This window comes from Ammospiza caudacuta, chromosome 24 (assembly GCF_027887145.1).
Source record: "Ammospiza caudacuta isolate bAmmCau1 chromosome 24, bAmmCau1.pri, whole genome shotgun sequence".
Taxonomy (NCBI): domain Eukaryota; kingdom Metazoa; phylum Chordata; class Aves; order Passeriformes; family Passerellidae; genus Ammospiza; species Ammospiza caudacuta.
The window spans coordinates 4,770,815-4,796,467 of NC_080616.1; the positions used below are offsets into that span (position 1 = coordinate 4,770,815).

The following is a 25,653-nucleotide window of genomic DNA, read 5'->3' on the forward strand; positions in this document are numbered from 1 at the left end:
CTCCTGAAAACACAACAGCTCATCAGGGCTTCTGCAGGGGAACAGCATTCCCTGAGCAAACCCAAACCCAAACCCAGGCTCCAGCCTGGTCCTGCAGACATCAAAAATCAGCTTCAGCTCCAAGGAAGAGCTTAGCACCACACAGAACAGAATTTCCCCCCTATCACCTGAGGACAAGCACAGCACAGGTGGAAGGGAGGAAGGGAGGGAGGGAGGGAGGAAGGAAGGAAGGAAGGAAGGAAGGAAGGAAGGAAGGAAGGAAGGAAGGAAGGAAGGAAGGAAGGAAGGAAGGAAGGAAGGAAGGAAGGAAGGAAGGAAGGAAGGAAGGAAGGAAGGAAGGAAGGAAGGAAGGAAGGAAGGAAGGAAGGAAGGAAGGAAGGAAGGAAGGAAGGAAGGAAGGAAGGAAGGAAGGAAGGAAGGAAGGAAGGAAGGAAGGAAGGAAGGAAGGAAGGAAGGAAGGAAGGAAGGAAGGAAGGAAGGAAGGAAGGAAGGAAGGAAGGAAGGAAGGAAGGAAGGAAGGAAGGAAGGGAGGAAGGGAGGAAGGGAGGAAGGGGCTGCAGCTGCCCACGCTCACGTTCCCTCTCCCAGTGTGTCCTCAGGCACCACTGATTCAGTCTCGCCGCCCCCTCCTGGGATGATGCTCCATGAGTCACGACAGACAGGTTGGAAAAGGAAGCTCTCTCCTCCCCAGGCACGGCAGGAGGTCGCTGAGGACACTGTCCCACTGTCCCTCCTGTCCCACTGTCCCTCCTCGCTGACGGTGCCACCCCAGCCCCAAACGCTGCTGCCTCTCGGTGAGCCAAGCACACTCAGATGGGCAAGAGGGAAAACTCACCTCCCACGGGTAATTTCCATGGAACGTGAGGATCAGGCTCCCACTGGGGTGTGTGCTGAGCTCTCCGTTTTCCAGCACTGCCCCATGCTAACCCCGGGCTCTCCAGCTGCTCTTGCAGGCAGGGTGGTTTTATTCCTGTGTGTATTTTGATCCCATCTGATTTCCTCAGCCCCCAGCAGAACATCACCCACCCCTCCAACAGGGGTAGCCCCAAACCACCCCCATAAGCCCCCCTTAGGACCTGTCTGCAGCACAGGGGTTAAAATAAACTCTTCTTGAGTTGCAGTAAGAATAAACCTACAGTGAAGACAGGCAGGCTGTCATCCCCCAAATTATCAGCAGGGAAGCAAAGCAGAGCTTCCCCCGGCCTGGATCACACACACACACAGCCTTTGGATTCCCCTGACCCAGCTAGCACAGGGCAAGGAGCATTTTTTCCTAATAAAGCAAAAGGGTTTCTCTTCAAAGGATTTTCCTCTTCTAATCTTCCCCTGCAAACTCGCTGCCAACTGGCGTCAGCTGCTTCACACATTTGTAGGGCTGGAAGCTCTGCACAGGCTGTTCCCACCTCTCCCTGCACTGAGCTGAGCTTGTAATGCCAGAATATTTTGGGAACTCACAGGTAATGAGCCCAAAGCCACCCCAATCCCTGCCAGACAGGGCTGGGAGGGAGAGGGCAGCAGAAGGACACGGAAGCAGCAAAGCTCGGTTCCGCTTTTGCTGTTTATGAGCTACAAAAGAGAAATAAAATCACGAGCCCCAGAGCCCCTGGGAGGAATTGTGTTACCAAACAGAGGGAAATTCATGGTTGAACCACAAGGCAGTAACAATTAAAGGTGCAGCTCAGGAAGCCTCCCCCACATCACTGTGGCTCTTACATAAATCTTTACATTAACCCCATCCCCGCTGCTTCCACCCACCACAACCTGCCCTGCTGCCCTGGTGATGGGACTTTCCCAAGCTGGGCTTCATTTCTGCTCTGCCCACGCCCCAAGAGCCACAGAAAGAGTCTGAACCCCAAGAGAAGAGGTGAAAACCTCATCCTCACGTTTGTTCTGCCTGGGGAAAGCCAGAGAGCAGAGGTGATGTGGCCAGAGGAGGAGCACACGGGTCCTGCAGCATCCTGCCCACAGCGTGCCCCATCGTGCCAGCCCAGGTAAAAAGGGTAAGAGACCAAAGTTCCCATTACAATATAATAAATCTTCTTCTGGGCTTGGAACTTGGGGATTATTGCAAAGGGCCTGGGTTCAGGGCCCTGCTGGGAGCTGCCAGCCACAGCTGGAGCAGGGCTGAGAGAAGTAAAGGTAAAGAGAAAGAAGACAAGAGAGTGGTAAAGAGGATGAGAGAGTACAAGAGAGGATAAGAGGGTAAGAGAGTGACGTTCCCATTACAATACCATAAATCTTCTTCTGTGCTGAATATTCTGATTCTCACTAACCAATCTAGTCCAAGATACAAATCCTATAGCATTTCATACAGCCTATAAGAATCACTACATTACCACACTGTGTTACATTTTAAACCCTAAAAACTCCTCTTTGGGCCCCTTCTGCCAAGCTGTAGGGTCTGCTCTGACCCTTGGGCCTGTCTGCAAGCAGAGGGTGTTGTTCCATCAAAAGGGGATCACCTTCAGTCTGGCCACACCATTGTTTTCCAGTTGTTCAGTAACTGAGGGATCTCAAAGCTTGCTTTCATTTCAATCTCACTTATAGTTTCCATATTCTCAAAATCTTTTGCCAGGCAATCATATTTATAAGGCTTTCCTGTCTCATCTTCCCCAACACAGAGGGAAGGGGCAGTGCCACCAGAGCTGGGTGGATACTGAGGAAACGACCCAGAGGAGCACAACTGGCTCCATCCTCCAAGTTCTCCTCTCACCATCGGCTCCATCCTCCAGGTTCTCCCGCCTCGGGGAGAATGGAAAGGCTGGAGAAAGGATCCCAGAGAGTGAGAATTTTTTATATTGGAAACAAGACAGGAGAGGCAAGCGAGGCTGAGCAGAGGTGAGCTGACAAAAACACACAGACACACACATATACACACACAGACACACAGAGACACACACACACACACACACACACACACACACACACACACACAGACACACACACACATACACACACAGACACACACACACACACACAGAGACACACACACACACACAGACACACACACACACACACACACACAGAGACACACACACACAGACACACAGACACACACACACACACACACAGAGGCAGCTCTTACACACACACAGGCAGTGCTTACACACACACAGGCAGCTCTTACACACAGAGGCAGTGCTTACACACACAGAGGCAGCTCTTACACAGACACACACACACAGAGGCAGCTCTTACACACACACACACACACACACACACACACACAGAGACAGAGACAGCTCTTACACAGACACACACACAGAGGAAGATCTTACACACACACACAGGCAGCTCTTACACACACACACAGAAGCAGCTCTTACACACACGCTGCTTTCACAAGGAGCCTCTCTCACCCCCCAGCATTGCACAAGCCCCTGTGCTCCTCTGTTTGTGGGGTTCCTGCCCGGTGGGCGACGCTCAGGACCCCCCACCCCACAGCCCCCCCTGCCCGGGGCATCTGCTGAGCATTTCTGTCCCTCGGTGACAGATGCAGCAGCCATTCAGCCTTTTCAGGCAGCAACAAAAGCCTCTCGAGGCACACAAAGGAGGGCAGCAGAAGAGAGGCCTGGGTTTAAATGAGAGCCACCTGCCAGGGGCCCGTGCCCCCCGTGTGCTGCAGAGCCCATTTCCCAGCAGCAGAAATGTTCCTGGAGATGAAATGTCCAAGTGGGGATCCAGGAGCAGCACCCTGGATGCTGAGGGAAGGGTCTCAGTGTGGCGGAGGCTTTGGGGCAGTGCACAAACTTCCAAAAACACCAGAGGGGAAATTTCACCCCTGTTGGTGCTACCAAGGCTGGGCTCAAGGCAGAGCAAGGAGTCACTGAATGGGGATGAGGGGATGAGGCTGGAGGAGATGGAGGTGGGTGGGAAGGGGCTGTAAAACTCCCAGGGAAAAGTCAGAGCAGGTAAATGGCAGCCAGGCAGCAGCACGAAGCATCCCCGCTGACTCACAGCCAGCAACAGGCTGGGGCTGGTGTTTAAAGGAGACAAATAAAGAGTGTTGGCTTCATTTCTCTGAGAAAAACAAAATTAGGGGCCTATTCAGTTCCTATGTTTTTGTTTTGGGAGCCTCCTCTTCCTTCCAGCCCCCAGCAGCAGCCAGGGCTGGGTTTGGCTGACTCACCCCAGGCTCATCTCCCCAGGAGGCTCTGGGTGAGCAGCAGCAGCCCAGGCACGAGCCACGGCCACGAGGTGCCACATCCTGCTGTGCCACATCTGGCTGGAGTGACAGAGCCACCACCCTGCCAGGACCTCCCGGGAACCCCACAGGGACAAACGGGGTCATGACAGCCAAAATGCTCCAGCCCTGTCTAAAGACATCCCAGATGTCACTGCCCACCTGGGCTTGAGCAGGGAAGGGACCCATTGCCTTGGGGCCAGAAGGAGCCACAGCCCAGCCATGGATGGAGCCATTCTGGGCAGGGATCTGCAAACCAAACCCTTGATCCCAGCCATGGATGGAGCCAATCTGGGCAGGGATCTGCAAACCAAACCCCTGATCCCAGCTCTGAATGGAGCCAATCTGGGCAGGGATCTGCAAACCAAACCCCTGATCCCAGCTCTGAATGGATGGAGCCAATCTGGGCAGGGATGCTCAGATCTGCAAACCAAACCCCTGATCCCAGCCATGGATGGAGCCATTCTGGGCAGGGATCTGCAAACCAAAGCCCTGATCCCAGCTCTGAATGGATGGAGCGAATCAGGGCAGGGATGCTCAGATCTGCAAATTAAACCCCTGATCCCACCAGCTCTGCAGGGCCTTCCATCCACACAGCACAAAGTGAAAGGGAAATAAGGAGCCATGGGAAGGGCAGAGATGTTCCCAGCCACACACAACACCTTCACCTTCCCATCCCTGTCTAAAGACATCCCAGATGTCACTGCCCACCAGGAGCCACCACTGGGCTTGAGCAGGGAAGGGACCCATTGCCTTGTGGCCAGAAGAAGCCACAGATCAGCCATGGATGGAGCAAATCTGGGCAGGGATCTGCAAACCAAACCCCTGATCCCAGCCATGGATGGAGCAAATCTGGGCAGGGATGCTCAGATCTGCAAACCAAACCCCTGATCCCACACAGCTCTTCTGCCTCTGCCAGGGCCTTCCATCCACACAGCACAAAGTGAAAGGGAAATAAGGAGCCATGGGAAGGGCAGAGATGTTCCCAGCCACACTCAACACCTTCACCTTCCCCCTCTGCAGGGCTGAGGGCTGGGGTCAGCCCCTCCTCTCCTGGCCAGATTTGCTATCACAGCTGCCAGCAGCACGAAGGGAAAAGCACACATGTGCTTTTATGATAGGAAGTGGTTGATATTTGCAGGTGTGATTAACACTGAAGTAAACACTGATGTAAACCATTAACTCAGGGCTGACCTATGGCCTTTGTGCTTCTAAAAAAACCCTTATCACCAGCACTGCATGGTGCTGCCTCCCTGTACCCACAGCCAGGGCTTCCCCTCATGTCAGAGGGACCCCAGAGCATCTCTCTGGGTTCTGGTTCCACCAACCCTGGGGACAACCCTGCCTGACCTTCCTGCTGCCTCTGATCCCAGCTGTGACCGTGTTCACAGGGGTTTTAGGATGAGGGAAGAGATGAGGATCTGAATCCGTGTTTCAGAAGGCTTGATTTATTATTTTATGATATATATTACATTAAAACTATACTAAAACAATAGAAGAAAGGATTTCATCAGAAGGCTGGCTAAGAATAGAATAGGAAAGAATGAGAACAAAGGTTTGTGGCTCGGCTCTCTGTCCGTGCCAACTGGGCTGTGATTTGCTATAAATTACAAACATTCAACATGAGACCAATCCCAGATGCACCTGTTGCATTCCACAGCAGCAGATAACCATTGTTTACATTTTGTTCCTGAGGCCTCTCAGCTTCTCAGGAGGAAAAATCCTAATGAGAGGATTTTCTGTAAAAGATGTCTGCAACACCCAGGGCCAGCTTTGGATGCTCCACACCTACATCCCAGAACTGCTTTTATTTTTGGATGTGTCCACCCATTCCCTGAAGGTTTCAGTGATTTTGGGGAGAGGCCCAGACCCACCACGCCTGCAAGCACAGCAGCCATGAGGCCCTGCCAGCAGCAGCCCCACAGCTCTCACAGCTTCCCAGCAGCTCCTGGGCTTGAACTCTGCCCAAAAATGAAATTTCTCAGGGGTCAGTCCATGGGCAGGACAGAAATGAGGCTGCCACCCACCCCTCCAGAACAGGGATCCTGCCTGAGGCCTTTCCACACAGATCTTTGTCAGAGCTCAGTGCATCCCTCTGGGTGTCCAGAGCTGCCCAGGACCCCTTCAGGGGGCTCAGAGACCCTGGCACACAGCCCAGAGCACCTGGGGATTTGATTTTGACCCCTGGAGCAAGTTGCCAGCTTTGTATGAGGACCTGAAAGTCACAGAGGTTTGAATGGTGTAATAATAAAATAATCACAGGGTGAAAATGTCGATTTTAGGATTTTTGGTATGGGGGTTATGGGGACAAGATGGAGGAACTTGGGCGTGTCCAGCCTTTCTTCTTCTTCTTCTTGTTCTCCATTTTCTGCAGTGATGGTGGCACTTTGGGATTGGTTTAGAGGAGAAGTGCACTGTCTAACATAGGTGATAGGTATTGGGAATTAAGTGTAAATATGGTATATTTAGAATAGAAGCTCACTGCCTAACATAGCTGATGGGTATTGGAAAGTAATTATAAATATGTTACATTTACAATAGAAGTGCACTGTCTAACATACATGATAGGTATTGGGAATTAAGTGTAAATATGTTATATGTAGTTTGTAGTATAAAAGGACAACACACAGAGTGCCTTTGGCTGCCCTGCTGAGCAGACCTCGATTGGGCAGAAAGAAAATTTTATAGATAAGAATTAATAAACAACCTCAAGACCGAAAAGTGAAGAGTCCAGACTCGTTCTTCAGTTAAACAGAGACATCCTGCACATCTCGGGGCAGCAATTATCAACAGCAACCCGAGAGATCTTCATGCAGCATAAATAAATACATGTGTGTTTAAAGAAAGGCAAAAAACCAAGCTGAAACACAAAGCTGCACCAAGGCCAGCCCCTCCTGAAGTGGCACTGGGAGCAGGATGGCCTTGGGATGTGTTTCCTCCAGCCTGAGCAGGGTTTCACTGACGCACCAGCCAGGCTGGGTGACGACAGCCCCGTTCTGCATCAGCCCATCTGCCCCAGCTGTTTGTTTAACACAGCTTCACCCCTGCCACGGCTCTGCCAGCACCAGGGCACAGCAAACACCTTGCTGAGATAAGGGCAGTCAGAGCAGGGATGCAGAGCAGAGCATCCCACCCTGGCAGCACCCAGCAGTGCCAGGGGGGCTGGAGCCACGCTGAGCCCACAGCAGGCACCGTGCCCGTGCCAGCTGGAGGCTGCCAGGCTGCTGGGAGCAGCAAAAGGCTGGGCCAGGAGCAGCTCAGGGGTTTCATAACAGGGCTTTGTGTGTGCAGGTGCTCCGAGAGGCAGGGGTCTCCAACAGCCCTCCTCCTCCTCCTCTTCCTCCTCCTGCTCCTCCTCATCCTCCTCCTCCCCTCACAAACCTCTGTCACCACCCAATGCCCAGGGCAGGGAGAGGGGCAGTGTGTCAGGAGAGGGGATGGCAGTGAAAAGGCAGAGGGACAACAGGGGACAATCCAGAGCTGGTCAGGAACACACAGCCCCCAGCAGCCTCTCCTTTGCATCTCCCCAAAGCTCTCATGCAATCTCCAGGCCTCCCTCCTCATCCTCCTCCCCTCACAAACTTCTGTCACACCAGCCCTGATGCCCAAAGCAGGGAGAGGAGCAGCCACGTGTGTCAGGAGAGGGGATGGCAGTGAAAACTCAGAGGGACAATCCAGAGTTGGTAAGGGACACACAGCCACCACCAGCCTCTCCTTTGCCACCTCCCCAAAGCTCTCAGTGAGGTCTCCAGGCCTCCCTCCTCATCCTCCTCCCCTCACAAACCTCTGTCACCACCAGCCTTGATGCCCAGGGCAGGGAGAGGAGCAGGAGAGAGGGGATGGCAGTGAGGGGACAGAGGGACAAGAGGGGACAATTCAGAGCTGGTCAGGGACACACAGCCCCCACCAGCCTCTGCTTTGCATCTCCCCAGAGCTCTCAGTGAGCTTTGATGAGCCTCCCTCCTCATCCTCCCCTCACAAACCTCTGTCACCACCAGCCCCAATGCCCAAGGCAGGGAGAGGGGCAGCCACGTGTGTCAGGAGAGGGGATGGCAGTGAGGGGACAGAGGGACAAGAGGGGACGATCCAGACACAGATCCCTCACCAGGCTCTCCTTTGCCACCTCCCCAAAGCTCTCAGTGCAGTGTCCAGGCTGTCCCTGCCCCACAGGGCTCCCTCCTCATCCTCCTCCCATCACACTGCTGTTTGTACAGCAGGAGCTGGTGGAAACCCCCGTTTGTCACCAACCCACGTGGGTGAAGGGCCAAGCAACACCCCAAACTCGAGACCCAGCACTACCTAAGGCTGTGCACTTCTGCAGCAGGCAGGATTTTAGGGGAAATCCTGAGCTCTGAAGCAATGCAAAAAACCTGAGAGCCTCCTGTCAACCCAGCAGCCACCCCGAGACTCCTCCAGCCAGCAGGAACACACACACAGTTGTGTTTCTATTTTTAAAAAAAAGCCCTTCTGTGCATCCTGCTGGCACCACATGAAAGCCCTCAGGACACAGTGGCTATTCTCAGCTCCCTGCTGAGGCTTTTCCAGCCCCAGGAGCCTCCACAGCACCTGTTGGCAGCAGCCGTGTGGCCCCAGGGCTGGGGAGCTTTGGTGGGGCTGGGGCAGAGCCTGGAGCAGCAGGGTCACCTCAAAGCACCATCACCTCCAAACACCTCCAACAAGGGTGCAAAACTCACTGCAGAGTGCACGAACTTCCAAAAATACCAGAGGGGGAATTTCCCCCCTGTTGGTGGTACCAAGAGTGGGCGCGAGGCAGAGCAAGGAGTCACTGAAGCATGGAGTGGTTTGGGCTAAAAGGAACCCTAAAAGGAGTCACTGAATCATGGTTTGGGTTAAAAGGAACCCTAAAAGAAATCACTAAATCATGGTTTGGGTTAAAAGGAACTCTAAAAGGAGTCACTGAAGCATGGTTTGGGTTAAAAGGAACCCTAAAAGGAGTCACTGAACTATGGAGTGGTTCGGGTTAAAAGGAACCCTAAAAGGAACCCTAAAAGAAGTCACTGAATCTTGGTTTGGGTTAAAAAGAGCCCTAAAAGAAGTCACTGAATCATGGAGTGGTTTGGGTTAAAAGGAACCCTAAAAGGAGTCACTGAATCAAGGAATGGTTTGGGCTAAAAGGAACCCTAAAAGAAGTTACTGAAGCATGGAGTGGTTTGGGTTAAAAGGAACCCTAAAAGGAGTCACTAAATCATGGTTTGGGTTAAAAGGAACCCTAAAAGGAACCCTAAAAGGAGTCACTGAATCAAGGAATGTTTTGGGTTAAAAGGAACCCTAAAAGGTGTCAGTGAACCATGGAGTGGTTTGGGTTAAAAGGAACCCTAAAAGAAGTCACTGAATCATGGTTAGGGTTAAAAGGAACCCCAAAGACCATCTCATTCCAGCTCCTGCCATGAACAGAAACACCTTCCACCAGACCAGGCTGCTCAGAGCCCCATCAAACCTGAGCCAGTTCTGTACTCTTATTTTTTCAATGTACAGCAAAACCACGTGTGGGGAGCTTACAGGACAGAGTCACTGATCCTCCCACGATGCTCAGCACCCCACTGCCTGACAGTGTTTAACCAGCAGGCTCCTTGATTTCCTCCCAAATCCCACAGGCAGCGAAGTGGTTTGGACTCGTTTTGCCTGCTCGATTAAAAGGGAAGACGGGATAAAAGGATAAAGGCACGGATATTTAAACAAACCAACAGAAAAATCTCCTCCTGCAGCTACTGCTGCTCCCTTGGCAGACAGCCTGGACTCTTTGGGCATTCCCATAGCCAGCTTTTAAAACGAAATCTCTCCCCTCAGCCAGCCTCAATCCCAGGGCAGCGTTATCCAGGACCCCAGGGCAGGGTGAGCAGGGGGCAGCTGCTCCCTTGGGGTCAGCCCAGGGCTCCTGGGCCCTGCTTTGTGTGAATTTAAGCTTTTTCAATCCCACTTATTCACCACAAGAGCTCATGGCTGGGGGAAGCCAAAGAGCAGACAGGGCAGCCTTTGTGTGGCTGTGCCACCCACCCCAGGCTGGGCAGCCCCTGCCTGGGGCACAGGGCTGGCACAGGGCTGGCACAGGGCTGGCACTGCCCCACAGAGCCTGCAGCAGCACCCTGAGGCAGCAGAGACTCATTTCAGAGGGAAATGAAGCCTTGAAGAGCCCCTGTGAAGGGCACCCACACTGCACTGCCCCATCTCTCACACAGGGCAAGGTGCCCGTGCTCAGCTGGGGCTGGGCTCTGTCTGCAGGGACTGACACAGCCAGAGCACACAGCCTCAAGGGAAATACAGGTTGGATAGCAGGGAAAAGCTTTTTCCTGAAAGAGTGACACAGTGTGGGAAATGAATTTGTAGAGAATGAGGCATTTACAGCATAGTGTGGCAAAAGCTGATAGGCCAAGAAACACTTATAATGAATTGTAATTAAGAAATAGTTAACTTCTGATTGTGATGGTGTGAATTATAACATCTGCGTTGTCTCGCCCTTCACATGAGACTGAAAATAGAATAAAAGTTTTTAAAATGGCTCTCAGTTGCCCCATCTGTGGGTCAGAAAAGAGCATAATCTGACAATAAAGTTCTGGAATGTTCTGCCAGGGGAGGTGGTGGAGTCCCCATCCCTGGGGGTGTTTAACAAAGCCTGGATGTGGCACTGGGTGCCAGGGGTGAGCTGAGGGGTTGGACCTGGGTTGGACTCAGATGATCTTGAAGGTCTCTTCCAACCCAGTGATTCTGTGATTCTGTGAATTTGGGGGAATTTTGGGAATTCCCAGGGACTGGGGAGGTGGTGGGGTCACCATCCCTGGGTGTGTTTAAAACAAGCCAGGGTTTAGTTGAGGAGTTGGGGCTGGGTTGGATCCGATCTTAAAGGTCTCTTCCAACCTGGTGGTTCTGTGATTCTGTGTTCCCCAGCCAGCATTATCTGAGCTTGGATGTGTTTAAAACAGCCTGGATGTGGCACTGGGTGCCAGGGGTGAGTTGAGGTGCAGGACCTGGGTTGGATTTAATGATCTTGAAGGTCTCTTCCATCCCTGTGATTCTGTGAATTCTTTCTCCGTGGCTACACTCAATGTGGGTACAAGATCCAGTACTGTCAGCAGTTCAGTCACTAAAACCCTCCAAGCATCAGCACCATGGCCCAGCCAGCCCTGCTGCAGTGACATTTGGTTGTTTCAGGGCAGTTTTTGAGGAGAAGGAAACCTGAGAGGAACGTTTTGGTTAAAGCCAGAGGTGCCTGACCTGCTAAGAACACGCTGCCCTTGCTGCCAGAGCCTGGCAAAACTGAGCTAAAGGGATCCCTGAGCTTCCTAAATCCTCTGGGGCCATGCCTGACCTGCAGCTCCTCCAGAAGTGGGAATATCACCCCAAAGCACTGCCCTGAGGCACTCCAACATCATCTCCCAGAATCTGGCAGTGCCAGAACCTCAGGGCTGCTCCACAGCTTCCAGGAAAAAGCAGCTCTGGCTCTCACCCAGCCCAAACTGCTGCTCAGTGGCACCCAACCTATTTTAACCCATTCGGAACCTCCTCATCATCTTCCTCACCCAGCTTTCATCAGCCCAGCATCACTGGCTGTCTCCTCCAGCAACAAGCAGCTGGGAGCACCAGGACACTTCCGAAAACTCCCAGGGAGTGAATCCCAGCACCCAGGGGACATCTCAGGTCCTGGCAGAGCTGTTCTTTACAACTCCTCCTCACCACAAGAGATTGTGATGGTGTTTGCAGGGGTCCCAGGATGAGGGAAGAGACGAGGATCTGACTCCATGTTTCAGAAGGCTGATTTATTATTTTATGATATATATTACATTAAAACTATACTAAAAGAATAGAAGAAAGGATTTCATCAGAAGGCTGGCTAATAATAGAATAGGAAAGAATGATAACAAAAGTTTGTGGCTCGGACAGAGTCTGAGCCAGCTGACTGTGATTGGCCATTAATTAGAAACATCCAACATGGGCCAATCCCAGATGCACCTGTTGCATTCCACAGCAGCAGATAACCATTGTTTACATTTTGTTCTTGAGACTTCTCAGCTTCTCAGGAGGAAAAATCTTAAGAGGATTTTCCATAAAAGATGTCTGTGACAAGAGATTGGGAGTGTGAGCTCTGAGGTGGAACAAGCAGGGTGGGATGGGATGGAAAGGAGATGTCAGCGTGGGGCTGCGCAGCCCCTCACACCAGCAGCAGGGCAAACACTGAGGACAAAAACAAAAGGCTTCCCAAGGCTCCTCCAAGCTCCAGGGCCAGCAAGGGGCAGATGTTGTCTCCAGGAGCCTGGGAAGATGCCCAGCAAGGGCTGAACACCTCCAGGCTCCCCAAACAGCCCTGTCCCCGTGCCAGCACTGCTCTGCCCCAGGCACGGGAGGGAACCAGCCCAAAATGCCAAATTCCCAGCTCTGATGCCTTCCAGGAGATAACCCGAGCTTAAACTTCCTGGCAAACCCTCCCTCCCCAGAGCCTCTTGCGCAAGAACCGCCTGCCCTGCCCGGGGCTCCTGCAGCAAATCTGCCCAGGATCAGCACAGAGAGGCTGGGAAAGGCCCAGGAGGAAGAGAGAGTCACACAGAGCCCCAGGGGACAGCAGGAGGCTGCCACAGGTGACAGAGGCTCCTTCAGCCCGGCTCTGGGAGCCACAGTGAGTGACAGAGCTGTGGTGACAGCTCAGTGACACCCACAGTGGTCTGGTCACTAAATGGAATAGGAGTAGGAATAGGAATAGGAATAGGAATAGGAATAGGAATAGGAATAGGAATAGGAATAGGAATAGGAATAGGAATAGGAATAGGAATAGGAATAGGAATGGATAGGATAGGTATGGATAGGATAGGATAGGATAGGATAGGATAGGATAGGATAGAATAGAATAGAATAGAATAGAATAGAATAGAATAGAATAGAATAGAATAGAATAGAATAGAATAGAATAGAATAGAATAGAATAGAAATAGAAATAGAAATAGAATAGTTGGAATACACCACAGGAGTAACAAACTCCAGGCTTCTGCTCCCCATCATGAGGGTCTGAGATTGGTTTAGGCTGGAGATCCAAATTTAGGTTGGATATCAGGGAAAAGTTTTTTTCAGAAAGAGTGATAAAGTTCTGGAATGTTCTGCCCAGGGAGGTGGTGGAGTCACCATCCCTGGATGGGAAAGGAATGGAATGGGATAGAATAGAATAGAATAGAATAGAATAGAATAGAATAGAATAGAATAGAATAATTGGAATACACCACAGGAGTAACAAACTCCAGGATTCTGCTCCACATCATGAGGGGTTTGGAACACAAACCCTGTGAGGAAGCCCTGAGGGAGCTGGGGGTGCTCAGCCTGGAGAAAAGGAGACTCAGGGGTGCCCCCATCACTGTGCAGCTCCTGAAAGGTGCCCGTGCTCAGCTGGGGCTGGGCTCTGTCTGCAGGAACTGACACAGCCAGAGCACACAACCTCCAGCTGCACCAAGGGAAATACAGGCTGGATAGCAGGGAAAAGTTTTTACAGAAAGGGTGACAAAGTTCTGGAATGTTCTGCCCAGGGAGGTGGTGGAGTCACCATCCCTGGGGGAGAATAGAATAGAATAGAATAGAATAGAATAGAATAGAATAGAATAGAATAGAATAGAATAGAATAGAAAATTTGAGCTGTTCCTAACACTGAGCTGGGAGATGCCATCAGGCTCATTGCTGCTGGAATTCAAAACCATCCCTGCTACCACACACCTCCCCTGCTCCTGGTTTTATTTACTGCTCTTGTTAGACTAAGCTGAGCATAACACACATACTTTAGGGTTTGTTTGGAGCTGATTGCATCTGCTTTAGCCCCAGCCCCATGGAGATAGCCAGGATTCTGTTGGAACCCAGGACATTGCTCTGGCTGCCCTGGAGGACTCAAGACCCTGGCAGGGGGCTCAGAGACCTTGGCACAGAGTCAAAAACATCTGTGCCTTTGATTTTAACCCATGGAAACAATTACCAACTCTGTGTAAGGAGTTACAAGTCACAAGAGTTTGAGTAGAATGATAGTGAATTTATCACAGGGTGAAAAAGTAGAATTTTGGGGTTTTTAGAATGGGGGTTCAAGAGGCAAAATGGAGGAATCGGGGTGTGTTCTGTCTTTCTACTTCTCCTTCTTGTCCTCTATCTTCTGCTGTGATGGTGACACTTTTGGATTGGTTTAGAGTAGAGACAGACTGTCTAACATAAGTGATAGGGATTGGAAAATTATTGTAAATAAAGTACACATAGATCTTAGTATAAAAAGTTAACATCACTCCAAGGGCGGTCACTGTGCCACAACACGACCTGCCAGACAGATCTCAGCAGGTCAGAGAAAGAATTTCATAGATAAGAAAAAATAAACAACCTTGAAAAGCAGAACCGACAAATCTCGACTTCTTCTTCAGTCGCAGGGCTGGGAAAAAAAGATTTTCTAATACCTGGGGGTCATCCCAACCACAGAAATCCCAAAGCATCACTGGGAAGGGGACACAGGATCTACTCTGCCTGCTGTGACACAGGTTTAGTGTGAGGCACACAAAGACCCCAAACCTGCCTGACCCCCAAATTCTGGGGCCAGCAGATCTGGAGTTTTTTGAGTTCAAAGCAGGCATCCACCTGCAGCCAAGGGCACAAAGCAGCAAATTTAATTATATGACAAAGGAAATGAATCCATGGCTCCCCTGATCCCCAACCCAGGCCAAACCGGATAAGGACACCAAGAGCAGAGCAGCAAAGCCCCAGCCTGGCTGGGAGCCCCAGGAACATTCAGATCTGGGTTTGGATTTTGGACTTTATCTCTGGTTTAGGCTGCAGCTCGCAGGGCAGGAACCACGTGCGGCCCTGACGCCAAGGGCCTGAATAATCTCATTACACATGACAGCCCAGGCTGTGCCAGCTGCACAACCCTGGGCCACAGAGCTCACCTGCCCTCCCCATGGCACAGGGCACCTTGGCACTGCACTGAGGGAAGGCCCTTAGCCACAAGGAGATGCCACCATCCTGTCCTGTCACTACAGGTGGAGGCAGCATCATCAGCATCATTATTTTATTACTATTATTATTATTATTATTATTATTATTATTATTATTATTATTATTACTAACAATTATTAATATCAGCATTATTAATATTATATAATAATATTAATAAATAATATTTAATCGTGTATGTAATATAATATGAAATATAATACAATATAAAATATAATATAATATAAAATATCATATCATATCATATATCATATATTATATCATAGAATATAATAAAAATATAATATAATATAATATAATATAATATAATATAATATAATATAATATAATATAATATAACATAATATAATATAATATAATATTATATTATACTATATTATACTATATATATATAATTAATAAAACATAATTAATGTAATATAATTAATATAATATACTATAATGTAATATATGATATTATATATGATATTATATATGACATGATATATATAGTATGTTATATATAATATATATTATATATTGTATATTACATATTATATAATGTAAATATAATATAATATAATATAATATAATATAATATAATATAATATAATATAATATAATATAATATAATATAATATAATATAATATAATATAATATATCGTATGATAAATCATATAGTAAGGTAAAGGCAATTAATATTAACAATAATTGGAATACACCACAGGAGTAACAATCTCCAGGATTCTGCTCCCCATCATGAGGGGTTTGGAACACAAACCCTACGAGGAGCCCTGAGGGAGCTGGGGGTGCTCAGCCTGGAGAAAAGGAGACTCAGGGCTGCCCCCATCACTGTGCAGCTCCTGAAAGGTGCCCGTGCTCAGCTGGGGCTGGGCTCTGTCTGCAGGGACTGACACAGCCAGAGCACACAGCCTCAAGGGATATGCAGGTTGGACAGCAGGGAAAAGCTTTTTACAGAAAGGGTGATAAAACTTCTGGAATGTTCTGCCCGGGGAGGTGGTGGAGTCCCCATCCCTGGGGGTGTTTAACAAAGCCTGGATGTGGCACTGGGTGCCAGGGTTGAGTTGAGGTGTTGGACCTGGGTTGGAATCAATGACCCTGAAGTTCTCTTCCAACCCAGTGATTCTGTGAATTCTGTTAATCCTCCTCAGCAGCACCAGAGTGAAGATGCAGCCACAGGGGAGCTCTCAGAGCAGATCCTGTGTCCCCCTCCCAGTGATGCTCTCCACGTGACATTTTTGTGCCTCACAGCACCTCCAGCAAAACTTTTCATTTCAGGTCATCTCAGGTCGAGCAGCACTCAGGGACTGGGTGCCTCAGTCCCCTCCCCAGGGCACAGAGGAGCAGTGAGTTAATGCAGCCATTAAACCTGCCAGCCTCTGTAATCCCCACCTCAAATTGGTAGGATCTTAAAAGGCTGAAATCTTTGAAATGACTCAGCCACGGGGTACAAAGGCAGAACAGTTTAAAAGGCTGTTAAAGCTCTCTGCATTCAGACCTACTCTTGCTCCAGCCCCTGCATTCTGCTCCCCATCCATTTCCTTTGGGGAATGGGCACAGAGCTAAGAGCTCTCCCCAAAATGAGCCCCAAGGCACCAGAAACACACACAGCCCTTGTTCTAGCCAGAGCTGAAAGAAAAAGTTATTTTATATATCATATTTTCAGACAGCAAGAGAGCCACAAAATGGTTTGGTAGGAAGGGACCTTGAGGGTCATCTCCTTCCAACCCCCTCAGGTGGGCAGGGACACCTCCCACCAAACCTGGCTGGTTCTTTTCACCTTGCAGCAGTGAGGGTGGGACCCACCTTCAGTGGGACACTGTGACAGACATCTTGTATGGAAAATCCTTTTCTTGGGATTTTTCCTCCTGAGAAGCTGAGGCGCCTCAGGAACAAAATGTAAACAATGGTTATCTGCCGCTGTGGAATGCAACAGGTGCAACAGGGATTGGTCTCATGGGGTTGTTTCTAATGAATGGCCAATCACAGTCAGCTGGCTCGGACAGAGAGCCGAGCCACAAACCTTTGTTATCATTCCTTTCTATTCTATTCTTAGCCAGCCTTCTGATGAAATCCTTTCTTCTATTCTTTCAGTATAGTTTTAAAGTAATATATATCGTAAAATAATAAATCAGCCTTCTGAAACATGGAGTCAGTTCCTCATCCTGGGACCCCTGTGAGCACCACACAGGACACAGACCCCAGGGTGATGTTAAATCCCACACTGTCACCCCAGAGATGACCACGCTGCTGACTCAGTGTGGCTGCCCAGGCTCCAAACTGGTTTTTGGGGAGTGGTGAGGCCAAGCTGCATTGCCATGCCAGCCTCTGCAGCTGGTGGAGGGATCACCCTGGTCCTGCTTCAAACTCTGCCTCCTCCAAAATTGCCCTGAAAGATCAGCCAGGTGCTGAAGAGCCTCCCCAGCTGCTCCTCACCTGTGGAGCCCACAGAGGATCTGGGCAGCCTGGGGTGAGCAACCTGGGACACCTGGCACAAGCCAGAGCCCTGGGATGGGCACAGGGACACCTGGGATACCTGGCACAAGCCAGAGCCCTGGAGCTGGCCTGGGATGGGCATGGGATTACCTGGGACACCTGGCACAGGCCAGAGCCCTGGGATGGGCACAGGGATACCTGGGACACCTGGCACAAACCAGAGCCTGGAGCAGGCACAGGGATACCTGTTACACCTGGCACAAGGCAGATCCATGGACATGACCTAGGGTGGGCAGGGGAGTCCCTGGGACACCTGGCACAAGCCAGAGCCATGGGGTGGGCACAGGGATATCTGAGACACCTGGTACCACTCAGATCCATGGAGCAGGCCTGGGGTGGGCACAAAGCTATCTGGGACATCTGGCACAGGCCAGAGCCATGGAATGGGCACAGGGTGGGAACAGGGCTACCTGGGACACCTGGCACCACTCAGATCCATGGAGCAGGTCTGGGGTGAGCATGGGATTACCTGGGACACCTGGCACAAGGCAGAGCCTGGAGCAGGCACAGAGTGGGCACATGGCTACCTGGGACACCTGGCACAAGCCAGAGCCATGGAGCTGGTCTGGGGTGGGCACGGGGCAACCTGGGACACCTGACACAAATCAGAGCCCTGGGGTGGGCACGGGGCTACCTGGGACAAACCAGAGCCATGGAGTGGGCACAGGGCTACCTGAAACACCTGGCACAAGCCAGAGCCATGGAGCAGGTCCGGGGTGGGCACAGGGTGGGCACAGGGATAGCTGGCACAAGGCAGAGCCCTGGCGCTGGCCCATGCCAGGCTGTGGCAGGCACCCTGGCCCCGCAGGCAGCCCCAGCACAGCCAGGGGAGGCACAGGGGAGGCACAGGGGAGGCAGCACGTTATTCTTAGAAACCAGGAGGTGAGGTCATGCTGCCTGAATGCTGCAACTTGAGGCCAGACGAGCGGGGCCAGTTGTGCTTGGAGAGGAGCCTGGGTGTGCAGCCAGGGCCCTGTGCAGGTCGGGAGGCTGGAGAGGCAGCAAAGCTTTCTGAAGGAACGGGGCTCTTCCCTCTCAGCTCCTCAGAGACAGCAAAGCTTCAGTGAAAGGATGGTCTGAAAAGAGCCAAGCACGCTGGTGTGGGGCACAGGAGGCCAGCTGGAAGGCTGAGGAGATGGCAGATCATAAAGCTGGAGAGATGCTGCTCCTACGGCCACTCCTCTGGATGCCTCCCACGTACCTGCACCACCCTGCAGCCCACAAGAGCTCCTCCATCTCCTCAGACAGCACAGCACACCCCAGAGCTGTCTGTGAGGAGAGGAGTCACCAACTCCATCCTTCAGGCTTCCTCAGCTGGAACCTTCTGGGAGTTTTCATCTCCTGTGCCCACCAAACGTGCCAGGAGACCTGGCTCTCAGGCTGCAAACTTCACTTATTATTCCATTTATTATTCCATTTATTTTTCCATTTATTATTCCTGCATCATTCCTGCATTATTCCTGCATTATTCCTGCATTATTCTATGTATTATTCCATGTATTATTCCTGTATCATTCCATGTATTATTCCATGTATTATTTCACGTATTATTTCATGGATTATTTCATGGATTATTTCAGAATTATTTCAGTATTATTTCACTATTATTTCAGTTATTAATTCAGTTATTAATTTAGTGTTATTTCAGTATTAATTCAGTTATTTCTGTTATTAATGTAGTATTACTTCAGTATTATTTCAGTTATTATTTACACATTGTTTTGGTTGTTCCAGAGCCTCTGCCCTGCATCACTCACTGCTCAAGGCACAGCCATCACCTCCACAGCCCCATAACCAGCACTGCCCTGTAACTGAGGTTTTCCTGCTCTGTGTGTGGAACTGATGGCACAGCCAGCACTAATCTTGCCAGAGGCCAGCAGGGCTCAGTGTGAATGGCAAAATCATGGTTTTACCTGGTGGTGTTTGGCTATTAAATCACACATGCAGGGGCTGTGCTCTCATCCAGCTCAGCTCCTCAGCCTGGTGCCGCCTCTGACCTTCAGTAAATCACTGCACCTCAGTTCCCCGCCCCTGAAAACATGGGAAACGTCTTTTGCAAGCGCCATGGCTGATGGCATTAGATCATTAATGAGAGGAAGAGCCCCACCACTTCCTGAGCACGTACCAAAGAGAAAACCCCTGCTCCTTATCAGCCCATCACGGCCCCGGCTCTGACTGCCCAGAACATGCGAAGTGTTTAACAGAGATTATGGCAAATCCTAAATGGTTTAAACAAACTCCAACCCCAAGTCAGTGGACTCCTTTGGTCAATGAGATAATAAACCACAGCTTTGGAAAAGTCCCAGTGATGTCACTGCAGTTTCCAGAGCTTTTCAACCACGTCTCGCACAGAAGGCCGCAGCGAAGACATTTCTGATTATATAAAATACATGGCACAGCTAATTAAAAAAACATCACTGAGAGAGGGACAGAAGAACAGCAAGCTGTTTGCCATGAGCACGAGCCCAGGGTCTCATTACTCCCTCACTTCAGGGGTGTTTTCCCTGATGGATTTTTGGGGGGACACGGGGTGCTCTGGCTGCACAAACTCACTCAGCCACCAGCTCCGAGCTGCCTGCCCTAATTCCACACCAGGCACTTCCCAGAACAGCAAACCACAAGCACCATCCTCCTTCCTCCTTCTCCATCAAGGGAACCATCACTCATGGGTTATCAGATGAGGCCAAGAGCGAGGCAGAGTTTCGCAAACACGCCCCAAAGCACCGAGGATGCTGCAGAAAAAAAAAATCCACTAGCCCTGAGCTCCTCCAGCCCTTCCAAAGCTCACCAGAGTCCAAAGGTGAGAATCTCCTGCTTTGAAGGTGAAGCCAGCAGTGAGGTTTGTTCATTTATTTTAAAGAAAACCTGCTCCACAAACAGAGAAAAACTCCAAAAACTCATCACCTGAAACACCAGTCCCCACTCTCCAGCCTGGCTCAGCTGCCATTTCCTCCTGGAATTAAGGCAGCCAGCCCAAAGATTAGTCTTAAAAGTGGAATTTGCAGCAGGCAAAGAGCCCTCACTCCCAGCCCCACCACTGCAGCCTGACCACAGCCAACCCTGCCAAGCCAGGCCAGCAGTGACCTACATACAGCAGCCTCCACAGAAATTACAAGCCTAATTTTGCCTGCTAATAAATCACAGCAAGGCACAAGGAAGAAAGGGGTAAGGAACCAAGCATTTCAGCTCCATTCATCACCTCTCCCCAGGCTTTCTGTTCCCAGCCTGCAGCAGATCATCCTGCTTCAAACAGGGGCAGGGCACTGGGACCATCCCTGGCTGCTCCACACTGGATAATTCAGGGATGCCACACTTCAGGTACCAAAAAAACACAATAAAATTGGAGGTGGGAAACAAAAACATGAACAAGAATCTATAAGAAAAGTAGAGGAATCTCTTGTTTTCACTCCATTCATCACCTCTCTGTTCCCAGCCTGCAGCAGATCATCCTGCTTCAAACAGGGGCAGGGCACTGGGACCATCCCTGGCTGCTCCACACTGGATATTCAGAGATGCCATGCTTCAGGTACCAAAAAACACAATAAAATTGGAGGTGGGAAACAGAAAGAGGAACAAGAATCTGTAAGAAAAGCAGAGGAATCTCTTGTTTTCACCCAGGTGCTACACAGCAAGCAGAACTACCATGCATTAACTCTCACACAGCAGTGTTTTATTTAATGATGTGTCTCTGCCATGGACTGTTGCTCTGCAAGGAGAAGAAAATTGGCCCTTATGTTTTCACTGCTGCTGGAACACTTTCCCCAAGCTCAAACTCTCCTGGAGCACTGAAAAGTTCTCTTCAGCAAAGTGATTCTCAGCAAAACCCTTACCAAAACCAGCTCTTGGTTTGGGAGGAAGAGCTTCAACAACACAACAGTGGCTGGTGACCCAAGAGGAAGCACAACATGACCAGAAAACACCAAGGAGGGACACAACTCTGTCTCATCCTCCAGTGAAGGATTGCATTGTTATACAAGATTTTGGAACAGGAAACCTAAAGAATGACACTCCAAATGGAAAGGTTCACTGCACAACCAAAGCAGGCAGCAGACAGATTTCAGCTGTGGCTCCTGGCCATGGGCCATCAGGATTCTTTTAAGCATCATCTGAAACATGACAACTCGATGCAATCACTTCTGTGGATCCTGCTTTAGGTCATCTTTCCACTCTGCTGCAGCCCATGAGTAATTTGGACCCAAATACCTCCCCACAGGTCTCTAGCAGAGACGTCAGCCCGGCTGTGTACTGAGGAGGGGATGAAGTCAGCACACATCATGTCTGGGGCAGTCACCCACACCAAGTTTGGGCTCTGCAGCTCAGCTCAAACATCCAAATGGAACAAGCCAGGTTTGGGCTCTGCAGCTCAGCCCAAATACCCCAGTGGACTAAGCCAGGTTTGGGCTCTGCAGCTCAGCCCAAATGTCCAAATGGAGCAAACCAGGGTAGCTCACATCATGAGGGCAGGATGAGCACCCCTGGGTCCGTCCCAGAGCCCAAACTCCAGCGCAGCAGTCTGGAAGGTGCTGGAGGGAATCACTTACAGTAGCAGCTGTGCTGCTCTTTGAGAAGCCAGGTCCACGTCCAACCACTCAGCTGAACTTGTCCCTCCCTGTCAGGGACGCCAGGAGAGGCCAGGACAGGGGACAGGCAAGACAATCCCTTTTCCTACAGGAGATTGAGTGTCGAATATTCCTCACCCTGCATGAGCCACACCGTGTCACCCTCCTACAGCCCAGCCCTGCACTTCAGGAGGTTCTCAACAAGCCAAGGGACCCATGTGACACGTGCCACCAACCCTGAACCCTCGCTGTGGCACAAGCAGGGTGACAGCACCAGTCCCGTGCCCCAGGCAGGGCGGGCAGAGGAAGCTCTGGCCTCCTCCTCCTCCTCCATCCTTCCTCTTTCAGGGCTGTGAGAGGGAAGTGCTGGGATCTGTGCTTTAAATATGTGACTCAACTTCAGAGGCGAGGAGGAGCCCGTCTGTCAAAACAGGAGAGGATTTCGCTAATTTTCAACCCAATGAGATGACAACACAATGTCACCCCGGAGTACAACACAGGGGCAGCTCATGAGCAATGTCTCTGGCATTTCTGAAGGAAAATCCAAACTTCTATCACCTAACTGACCCTAATTCCTTAACCACAGATATTCAGCACTATACCTCGCCCACCCCACAACCTCTGCAGCACGACTTGTACCCCCAAAGCTCCACCTTTGTTCCCCCACTCATGTTAGAATCCCCAAACACCAACAAACGGGCAACTCTATAAACACAAAAGAAGCGGGGTTATGGATTTAGGTGGGAGTTAGAGATTTAAGAGAGGGTTATGGGTTTAGGTGGGGTGTTTTCAGCCTTCCCAGCTCTCGGGGTAACGCCAAGGATTGGAACAGCTCATGTGTGGGCGCAAATTGCACGGATGCTGGAGAACACGGCGCTCCCACCAGCAGCCAGCCTTGCTCCTGCCTCACCCGGCGTGCCAGGAGCCATCCAAACTTCCCCAAGCCTGCCTGGCAGGGGGTCACGCTCCCCTCCTTGCCCAAAAACCTCGTTTTAAAACAAGGAGAAGGTCCCCATCACCTCGAGCGGGCTCTAACACACCTTGCAGCCACTGTTTATCCACGCCTGCCAAAGAGAAGCAAGTTAGGGACAAGGGGTAACATCGTAACGCTGAAATATCGCCGGTGGGAAGCGGGGCACAGCAGCAGCTCGGTGTTAGAGCCGGGAGGGGACACGGAACGGGACAGCGAGTGTGGGGTGCTCACAGCACACAGCACGGAGGGAACCCCACGTTCCTCGGTGTCCCCTACCTCGGGGATGCACCCCAAGATGCGCATCCCCTTGGGGGGATCCCAGCCAGGCTACGTCTCCTCTCCATTCCTACCCCCCTTCAAACCCCCTTCGGGCTACCAAGATGTCATTTCCAGCTACAAAGCAGCAAAGCCGCGTCTCGCTGCTCGTAAAGAGGGGGGAAAAAACCCGAGATTAAAGCGCGGCCGGAGGGGCGGGCGGCAGCTCATTGTCCGGGCGGCCCCGCTGCCGCCCATGGCCCCGGCGGGACCCCCTTGGCCCGGCAGCAGCCACCTTCCATCACTGTCACAGCGCCGCTGCCCTGCCCGGCCCCTCCCGGCCGAGCGCCCGCGCCGGCCCCGCGTCCCCCCCGGCGCCGCTCCCGGGGCCCGCTCCCCGCGCACCTTGAGCGCGAACTTCTCGCCGCTCTTCTTACTGAAGATCTCCAAAACTTTCCCGTTGATGCCGAGCCCCAGCACTTGCGTGGTGACCTTGTAGTCGTCCGTGATGGCATTCTTCCGGATCTGCAGGCCGCCCTTGCCCGGGAACGGCGGCGGCCCGTGAGGGGGAGCGGCGGGCGGCGGCGGCGGCGGCGGCTGAGGCGGCGGGGCCGGGCTGGGAAAGCCGGCGGGCGGCGGCGGCGCCCCGGAGAGCATGGCGGGCACCGGGCGGGCTCCGGGCGGGCTCGGCGAGGGCTCCGGGAAGGCTCCACCGAGCGGGAGGGAAGGCGGAGGAGCCCCGCGGGCCGTGCGGGATGGGCCGGGGGTGCGGGGGGTGAAGCAGCAGCGCCGCCGCCGCCGCCCCCCGCCGGTGCGCCCCGGCCCCGACAAGAGCGATGGCTCCGGTGCGGCGGCGGCTCCTCCTCCTCGTCCTCCTCCTCCCGCCGGGCCGGCTCTGATGTCAGCGCCCCGGCCGCCGCCGGGGGAGGGACGGGGCGGGGCGGCCCCGGGGCTGAGCCTGCGCCCGCCGGACCGGCCCCGCCGCTGCCTGAGGGGAGCCGGGGGGCTTGGTGCCACAGGGGTACCGGAGACCCTCAGTGGGTCCCCCAAGGGTACCGGCGGGGATTGGTCACCCAGGGGTACCGGAGAGTTTCGGTCCCGCCGCTGCCTGAGGGGAGCCGGGGGGCCTGGTCCCACAGGGGTACCGGAGAGCCCCGGTGGGTCACCCAGGGGTACCGGAGAGCCCCGGTCCCGCCGCTCCCCGAGGGGAGCCGGAGGGATGTTGGTCACCCAGGGGTACCGGAGACCCCCGGCCCCGCCACCCCCGGTGTCCCCGGTGCCCTGGAGCCGGCGGTGCGGTGGCAACAGGTCGCGGTGTTCCTGGTGACCCTGCGGTGACAATAGGAAAGGATGTTGGGAAAAGCGTGGAGGAACAGGACAAGGGGGAATGGGGTCAGGTTGGAAGGTTTAGGCTGGATATTAAAGAAAAAAATCTTCCCTGTGTGCGTGGGGAGGCCCTGGCACAGGGTGCCCAGAGAAGCTGTGGATGCCCCATCCCTGGAAGTGTCCCAGGCCAGGTTGGAGCAGCCTGGGACAGTGGAAGGTGTCCCTGCCCATGGCACGGGTGGAATGAGATGATCTTCAATGTCGCCTCCAAGCCAAACCATTCTATGACTGCAAGATTCAAGCAGTAACAGCTTCCCACCCGTGCCTGGCCTTTCCTCGCTGCCCCAAGAGCATCCTGAGGTGACAAAGGGCTGCTCTGAGGGTGGGTGACTGCTGGTGCCCAACACCTCATCCACCATCGCTCCATCTACAGCCACTTCTTCTGCCCAGGAAGGCAAGAGGTGTAACCAACACCACAGCACAGAGAGCATCAGGGGATGGGGAGCAAGTCCAAAAAGAGAAAAGTCTGATGTCATCAGCCCTGTCCTGATGATAACAAATTAACTGCTATGTCCGTGTTCATCCCAGAATCCAACAAAGATGAGGCTAAAAGACAAGAGATCCACACCGAGGTGCAACCTGCCCTTGAGCTGCCTGACAGCCACTAAAATCCAGTGAGCATTCTTTCTGCTAGAGTGCCACAGGAAATCAAGGGATTTCATTTATGGATATAAAAGGCACACTGATAATCCCTGTTTTCTAAGTAAAGAACATGTTTTTTGACGTACATGTTTTTTGACATCCATCCCTGTCCCCCAGCTGTCCCACAAAAGGCAGGGATTGTGCCCTGGGGAAGGGATGAAGGAACATCACGGTATACATGTGA

General features: G+C 51.9%; 1 protein-coding gene across 1 annotated transcript in view; it reads right to left on the reverse strand.

Annotated features, from left to right (window-relative positions):
* Positions 1–24,299, reverse strand: part of MAPKAPK2 (MAPK activated protein kinase 2) — a 40,780-nt gene extending 16,481 nt beyond the window's left edge. The window contains exon 1 of the mRNA XM_058819343.1: positions 23,847–24,299. Within this exon, the coding sequence (XP_058675326.1) occupies positions 23,847–24,098 (252 nt within the window). The 5' untranslated portion in view covers positions 24,099–24,299. The remainder of the gene's footprint in view (positions 1–23,846) is intronic.
* Between the last annotated feature and the right edge of the window lie 1,354 nt (positions 24,300–25,653).